At 37.1% G+C, this 8,333-nt stretch overlaps 2 protein-coding genes across 3 annotated transcripts; one reads left to right on the top strand and one right to left on the bottom strand.

Annotated features, from left to right (window-relative positions):
* The first annotated feature begins 351 nt into the window (after positions 1-351).
* LOC105394168 (trypsin-7) lies at positions 352-3,255 on the top strand. Its single transcript, XM_038115220.2, has 5 exons — positions 352-508; positions 774-990; positions 1,404-1,513; positions 2,324-2,511; positions 3,051-3,255. Exons 1-5 carry the CDS (start codon positions 406-408, stop codon positions 3,198-3,200), a joined length of 768 nt encoding a protein of 255 aa, XP_037971148.2. The 5' UTR covers positions 352-405; the 3' UTR covers positions 3,201-3,255.
* A 238-nt stretch (positions 3,256-3,493) lies between these two features.
* On the bottom strand, positions 3,494-8,217 carry LOC105394169 (cytoplasmic phosphatidylinositol transfer protein 1). 2 transcript variants are annotated; one of them, XM_048622617.1, is made up of 10 exons: positions 8,042-8,217; positions 7,666-7,814; positions 7,497-7,585; positions 7,381-7,388; positions 7,225-7,296; positions 6,858-7,112; positions 6,655-6,780; positions 6,400-6,556; positions 4,134-4,209; positions 3,494-3,585 (listed from the first exon to the last, which is right to left on the bottom strand). In XM_048622617.1, the coding sequence occupies exons 1-9, from the start codon at positions 8,090-8,092 to the stop codon at positions 4,172-4,174; spliced, it is 945 nt and encodes a 314-aa protein (XP_048478574.1). In that variant the 5' UTR covers positions 8,093-8,217; the 3' UTR covers positions 3,494-3,585; positions 4,134-4,171. The 2 variants fall into 2 exon arrangements, with proteins under 2 accessions (XP_048478574.1, XP_048478576.1); XM_048622619.1 differs by lacking the exons at positions 3,494-3,585; positions 4,134-4,209 and having other exon boundaries at positions 6,185-6,556; positions 8,042-8,216.
* Between the last annotated feature and the right edge of the window lie 116 nt (positions 8,218-8,333).

Genomic DNA, 8,333 nt, shown 5'->3' with positions numbered 1-8,333 from the left:
ATCCATAATGACAATAGCTCTCCATCTCCATTGACCTGTCTTGGAGAGGACTAGTTACTAAATTAATGATGTCGATTGCGTTTTTGTTGGTTTTCAAAAAGTACTTACTTACAATCCTAAGTAACGGTTGGCTGTATGTGGGTAGGTATATAGGTGGATTACATACAGTAAACTTAATCAACCTAATGTAAATAATCATCTTCGTAATCGATGTATTCAATACATTTAAGTAGAAAAGCGCAATATGATGTTCAAAAACAGCTGTTCATATAATAAACGTAGTCATTATTTCGTCACGCTTTTCCAAATACCATCCGCACCATATCTAGCCCGTAAAGACACCCATTTCTCATGCATCAGTGATAGTTAAAAGTACTCGATAATAAATTTATTTACTAATTTAAAATGTTCATAAGTATTTCTATAATTGTAGTTGTAGTTCAATGTTTTAATAGTGTAGACAGTGGTAGAGTGAAAAGAGTCATAGGAGGGTCTGAAGTTGAATGTGGTAATAAACATCGCTTTATAAATGCAATAATTAAGATAACTTGTAGGTAAGCATTAAAATAATAGGCTGATTAAAATAATACAGCTGTACATTAAGGTCCTACATAAAAATGTATCATGGTTGTGAATAACAAAATCACATAAAGTAATCTAACTAACTACTAGTAAAACTGAACAAAACTTCAGTCATTTACATCCTGTTAATGCAAATAGCCTTTTCATCAGTAGTTAAGTCAGCAAACTGTTTCAACCTCTCTGAAAACCAGGATCCCTGCCCCGCGTGGCGTCTCTGCGCAACTCCTCGTCCCTGCAGCACCTGTGCGGGGCCACGCTGCTGGGCGCCCGCCACGCGCTCACCGCGGCGCACTGTGTGTCGCCAGCCTCGCGGTACTACCTGCAGCTCAGCAACATGTGTGTCGAGACTGGAGAGGTAGTGCCTAATGCCACGGTTGCGGAGATTGTTGTTCATGAAGGATATAACAAGTAAGTTAATTGGTATACAGAATAAGATGCATTACTGCATTCGCTTTTGGTCAGTGTTGTTATGGAAAGGCTCTCCTTCGCTTATTCTCATGACATTGAATAGGGGCGATCCTACTTAATTCAACCATCATTCGAACATATTTCTATATTCTGATCACATATACCTAAGACTTCATAAGACATATCCAAGGACCCCAAGAAAACATATCTAAGTACCTACTTACATAACTTGCCCCGGCCAGGGATCAAGCCCGAGGCACAGTCTGTATAATAAAGGGCGTACCTACCCAGAATCTCGTATCTAAGTACAAACACCGCGACACCGTTCAGTCGTCAATTTAATTGAATTTTCTTTATTAAAATCCAGAGGGCAAGTCATTCCCAATCCAACCTTTCTAAAAGTGTTTTTTCAGGTACACGAGAGCTCATGATATTGCTCTATTGAAGATCAAGTTAAACTTGAAAAATTCCAATTGGCTCGACGATGAAAATATATTACCATATTCTTCATTTGGTGTCTCGGGTAAATTTTGGATTTAAATCCGCATTTTGGATAAAAAGTTAAATCATACCTACTCCACATTTACCTACGTAAGTACTTACCTACTTAGCAAGCAGTAGCTCAGTAGAGTCGGTAGCTCCTATGTGTCTGTAAAATAGTTTAATGCAGTGTTGAATAAGTATCAATACTTATAGCCAACTTGGCATATGGCCAGAGCTGGACTTTTCGAGAATACCCTTTTGCATCGGATCATGCCATCCATTTCCCATAGAGCTATAGCCATACCTAGAAGCAAACCGTCAAGTGTATGTTAAGTACGTACAAGTAGGTACAAGTATTTTTCCTTAATATTTTACCTACCTAGATTCAACTAGACTTCTTTTACTCTAGTGGTTATTTGTACTCTTGTATAGTTTAAAAATAGCTTAACTAGTACCTAAGTAACTTATTATCAACTCACAAATCCTAACCCCATGGAAGTAATACCTATAAATACTAACTATATACGTACCTACCACTTCTCCCCCCATTCTTGAACTTAACCAACCCTTAACCACAGACTAATAATTAACCATCACTTAACAAAATAAATATTTTAAAAAAAATGGAATCATGAAGGCTGTTGTTATTCTGAGATATGTTTCAAATGTTTTTTTTTATGTCGGTGATCCCAAAATCATAGAGAAAAGAACACTATGCCCAAAATAATCTATGATCCCAAACCCGTTGTTTTCAAACTTTTTTCAAAATATCAATAAATCATACAATAACAAAATGCTTCTATACGTGGTATTAGTAGCCGTTGATTTCATACGCCTTAAAACTGTTTAGGTACCTGCATAATATCAGGGTATGGTGTGAAAAATACGACCTCCATGGAATTGTCTGAAACCCTGATGACTGCCAACCTGAAGATCATTTCCCTTGACGAATGCACCCGAAGACTGGGTATCGTAGCTCCAAAACATGATGCTGGGATGATGTGTGCCGTCGGCGATGACGCGACAGACTCTTGTCAGGTAGGTTACATCGATTTACATTTAGGTCTTTGGCTCGTTTAAATACCTAGTTACTTTTACAGGTTGGTAGGTTCTAGCCTGCTTTCTAGATAAGCTAAGATAAAAGTTTCTGAAGGCGGATCGGGTGTCGGTTGTAGCCGTCGTTATGTACTTACGTTCAAGTACTTATTATTACTTCCATATTGCCAGGCTACTAAGCCAGCTTTTATATTTTCTCAGCGGCCACGCCTAAATCGATACTAGCGCCATGGATTACCCGCGGTTAGAAGTGAAACTATCGAATTTTACTTTCAGTTGACTATAATAATCCACAAGTTATGCAGTTTATCACGTAGCAAAAACAACTATACTTACAAATCCTTATCTCCTTGAACTAGTCGTATGTACCTAGATACTTACCTTAAACCTATTGTCTCTATCAACCTGTCTTTCATGTTCAAGCGTAGAAATAGAATTATATCATACACTCATGCTCATGCCCAGTAAGGCCACCCAGTGAAATGTTTCTCTCTGATTGACGATGCCTCTCCACCGTGCAGGGTGACTCCGGGGGCCCGCTGCTCTGTGCTGAAGGGCGCGTGGAGGGCATCAGCAGCCACGGGCTGGCGTGCGCGCCGGGCGTGCCCGCCGTCTACACCAGCGTCGCCGCGCACCTGCACTGGATCAGGAACCTCATCACTAACTACTGATGTACTGTAGGTAGCAGTGGATGAGGAAATATATAATTACTTACACATTGAAATATTTTTTGCGGGGTTTTTATTACTATTTTCTATTTTAACATAGATAGGTAAGTACGATATGATGTTATTAGAATAGTAACCTATGTTGGTATAAATCATAAAGACGTTTAAGTTATAATGGCCAGTAGGTACTAACTTACATGCATTTCTACTCAATACAAGTAGTAATATTTATCTTTGTCAAGATTGCGCTTAGTTTAATGGTTGAAACATGTAACACAAAATGATAAAACTGGATAAACATTTATAATATAACTATTTATTTCAAAAATAAGTACACGTATCCATTGATTCTATACCTACACAATATGTTGTCCGATTTAACTTCGAGCTGGGGAATAAAGACACATCAATTAATTTCAACACTTTAGCTTCATCGTTATGCTATTCTAACATCATCTCTACTTTATACTCAAATAATTAACATTTCAAAAACAGCAATGCCCACACCAAACCACTCTACATACAAAGTGTTTTAGGTGAAAATATGTTTTAATGGGTAGTAAAATTCATTAAGTTTTCTTTACTGGTTATCATGTAAAAGGGTGAATGTCCGTGCAAAGCGGCTTACGACAGTATTTTCATAGCCAACACCAAGCGCGACAGCTAGTCGTAAGCCACGATGAACGAATAATTAGTACCTTTACAGAAAATTCAAAATATAAACCCTGTAGGAAGCGCTTATTCCTATCTGCCAATAGTAGGTATTATTTATTCCTTTAGCACGTTACGATAATTATTACATGATTTAAAAACAAACACATAAATTCAATTCTAACTCTACGTTCATAATCTAGTAGACTAAATAAATCCAAGCAATAACATAACATTATCTACCGGATATAATACAACACATGTATCAGGGTTATGTATACCGACCTAGTATATAATAAGTCAATGGTTATCTCACTCGTGTTTCAAGAAGTGGATGCACCAACATCAATTGATACTCGATCTATAAATAAAGAATGTTTGAAGCTCACTATTATTTGTACTATGGTAATTACAACTTACATAAATTCCCTTTGGTAACAACACTAACAATACATATCTTATTAAATACAAGACAGCACACATCAATCTGATTACCAAAAATTAAACACCATCAAAATGCTTGAAGAACAAGTACAATTTATATGTACCTATATAATTTGGATTACATTTATGAATGCATACATTAAACGACTAACAAACATGATAGTAAAATGTTAACTAATTTCATATAAATAGGAACTGAATATGGATTTAAATTGTTCTGTACAGCAGGTAATTAAGGAAATAATTACTCTATCAACACAACTAACATACAAAAGAGGATGGGCAAAAATATATGGGAGCTGGGACCACCCTCCAATAGCAATAAGACTAACATCGTTGGATAGGTCTTGTCAATAGGAATAACTTTTGCTTTGACAGCTTTGTTGTCATAGTTGTCCGTTCAGAGATATATGACTTATAAGTTCCGATACTCGTCAGTTCATCTTACTGCTATTGGAGGATGGACCACCCTCCAATAGCAGTAAGAGTAAGACTAACATCGTTGGATAGGTCTTGTCAATAGGAATAACTTTTGCTTTGACAGCTTTGTTGTCATAGTTGTCCGTTCAGAGATATATGACTTATAAGTTCCGATACTCGTCAGTTCATCTTACTGCTATTGGAGGATGGACCACCCTCCAATAGCAGTAAGACTAACATCGTTGGATAGGTCTTGTCAATAGGAATAACTTTTGCTTTGACAGCTTTGTTGTCACAGTTGTCCGTTCCGAGATATTTGACTTATAAGTTCCGATACTCGTCAGTTCATCTTACTGCTATTGGAGGCTGGACCACCCTCCAATAGCAGTAAGACAAATGTCGTTGGATAGGTCTTGTCAATAGGAATAACTTTTGCTTTGACAGCTTTGTTGTCACAGTTGTCCGTTCAGAGATATTTGACTTATAAGTTCCGATACTCGTCTGTTCATCTTACTGCTATTGGAGGCTGGACCACCCTCCAATAGCATTAAGACTAACATCGTTGGATAGGTCTTGTCAATAGGAATAACTTTTGCTTTGACAGCTTTGTTGTCACAGTTGTCCGTTCAGAGATTTATGACATATAAATTCCGATAGGATAAAATGTAGTTTTAAAATTAATGGTGGAGGAGTGTTGTGTTTGTGGTCATCGTATATGGTGACCTCTTTGTGAAGTGACAGTTCACCTGTCACGCTTATTAAGAAAATGGCAGCTAACAAGCAATTGTATTATTAATTACCGCCAAACCGCAATGTATTTTTGCAGTAAGATGAACTGACGACTATCGGAACTTATAAGTCAAATATCTCTGAACGGACAACTGTGACAACAAAGCTGTCAAAGCAAAGGTTATTCCTATTGACAAGACCTATCCAACGACATTAGTCTTACTGCTATTGGAGGGTGGTCCAGCCTCCAATAGCAGTAAGATGAACTGACGAGTATCGGAACTTATAAGTCAAATATCTCTGAACGGACAACTGTGACAACAAAGCTGTCTAAGTAAAAGTTATTCCTATTGACAAGACCTATCCAACGATGTTAGTCTTAATGCTATTGGAGGGTGGTCCAGCCTCCAATAGCAGTAAGATGAACTGACGAGTATCGGAACTTATAAGTCAAATATCTCTGAACGGACAACTGTGACAACAAAGCTGTCAAAGCAAAAGTTATTCCTATTGACAAGACCTATCCAACGATGTTAGTCTTAATGCTATTGGAGGGTGGTCCAGCCTCCAATAGCAGTAAGATGAACTGACGAGTATCGGAACTTATAAGTCAAATATCTCTGAACGGACAACTGTGACAACAAAGCTGTCATAGCAAAAGTTATTCCTATTGACAAGACCTATCCAACGATGTTAGTCTTAATGCTATTGGAGGGTGGTCCCAATCTGCCCATTGTCATTTGTGACCAACACTGCAGGTCTCTGGTCTACAACAGAGGCGGACGCGCGTGTATCTATTGCTATGGGAACTACTGTGACGATGATATGACATGATAATCAAGGCAGCATTATGAACACATCAAGTCAAACTAAAATGGAGTGAACATTAGGGTGAGATCAGACACATGGTTAAATCCATTTGAAGATTAGTCTTAAGACCATGTGAACCAGGATCTACCTTCAGACGGGGCTGGCGACACCGGAGACCTGGGTGTCCTGGGTGAAGGAGTCTTGGATTTGGATGACTTTGGTGATTTAGGAGACCCCTTAGGAGACTCAGAGGACTTCTCCTCCTCTTTAGCTTCAGCAGTAGAGCCCTCCGCAGCACTTTGCAACTGGAAGTACAGTTTTTGAAGTTTAATATAAAAGTAATAAAAACTATTTTCCAAACTTAATAATGAACATAGAAGTACAACAAAGCATTCTCACGCACCTTAATATTTGTCTTCACTTGCATATCCTTTTCATATGCTCTTACATCATCCAAAGTCATGTGGTACCAGTCGTCCATCCACGCAAATGCCTGACGGTGTCCAAGCAGTAAGATATCCCGAATAGCCTACAAAATATTAAAGACATTAACATATTTTTGTTAACAATTTACTGAATTTATAAGTTAACTAAATTTGCACCTACCCCTTGAGTATATTCTTCAACTTTGGTCTGCAGGCCCCAGACTTCAAACTTTACATGCACAGCTTTATAGCAGGTCATGATGGGGACATGGGAGTCCCTCCACCCCTCCACCAACGGGCCGCGGTTGGTCGTCTTTGACTTGAAAAACTTGGGGTCTTCAGACTCTTTGTAATGGTGAGGCTTCACATCATCGTAGGCAATGTCAATGAAGTCCACCTGCCTACGCTCCAACTCTTCTGGGGTAAGCCCCAAGCACTGAAACATTTGAGTGGTATATTGTTATTGTAATTTATGTAGGATCTGAATATTCTGAAATTACTTGTGAAACTCATAAACAAACCATAAACTCATTATATTACATACTTACATTTTCTGTTGTGCCATTGTTATCTTCATATCTTGTTTGGATTGATATAGAGAATTTTGGAATAAAGGAACACTGAAACATATTAAATATTTGTTAGAATATTAAAGACTTAAAATTTATGTCAGAAAATAATTGTTATAAGTTTCCTGTACTTACTGTGTACTCTGCCCATCAGTTGTCAACATAAAAGGAATGAAAGGAAAACATGAATTATTAATGCTTTGTTATATGTATAAATATAAAGAAAAGTAAAATATTCTATAAAAAAGTACCTGTAATGGTGTAAGGGTAGTAGTTCCACGCTTTTTCTGTTATGTAAAATATTTTGGGTATCATTGACTGTAAAAAGTATGGCAGATGACTGAAAAAAAAATATGTTCAGTATTAAACTTAAGACTGAGTATGCACTATGCATTGTTACTGAGTAAGTTCTGTACATACCTGGATAAGTGGATCCTCTTCTCAGTAAAGCGTCCAGTCCCATTAACCTCATCTTCCACTTCCTCATTAGACACAACTTCAACTCCCTCTCCGTTGCTTGACTGCTCGAAGCTGTGCCGAGCAATCATGTATAGCTGTCCTATACGGTACTGAAATGAATGTTCAATGGAGTTGAATGATAATTGAGTTATGAAGTTACAAAGACAATTCATAAATTTAAGTAGAATATAGTCATTGTATTTAAAATAAAGAGTAACGATAATGGAAAGGTGAATGACAAAATAATTGGGAACTTGTTTATTTAGTATTTATTCCAATAATTTTGTAAAACAAAACACAGGATTTCTCCAAAATTTACCATTTCACAAATACTTACTTCCTCCACCGTCATGGGCATACATATTCTGAATTCCTTAGTAAGGACCATTGCTACAAATAACACGTTTTATTTTAATTTATTATTTAGTTTATAACAATTAAAATATTGCAATTCTGAAATTTGCAAGTTCACAACACAAAATTTTTCAGATTTTTAAGTGACCACAGATAAAAAAATCATGTCATTTGTCAAAATTTAGCACAGAATCACAGAATACCATTAGGCTAAAAACGTTAACTTCTTTTACCTTCATTATTCTAAGGGCGGCCAAAACAAAATAGTTTCATTA

This window comes from Plutella xylostella, chromosome 8 (genome assembly GCF_932276165.1).
Source record: "Plutella xylostella chromosome 8, ilPluXylo3.1, whole genome shotgun sequence".
Classification (NCBI taxonomy): domain Eukaryota; kingdom Metazoa; phylum Arthropoda; class Insecta; order Lepidoptera; family Plutellidae; genus Plutella; species Plutella xylostella.
This window is presented reverse-complemented; position numbering and strand designations above follow the sequence as displayed.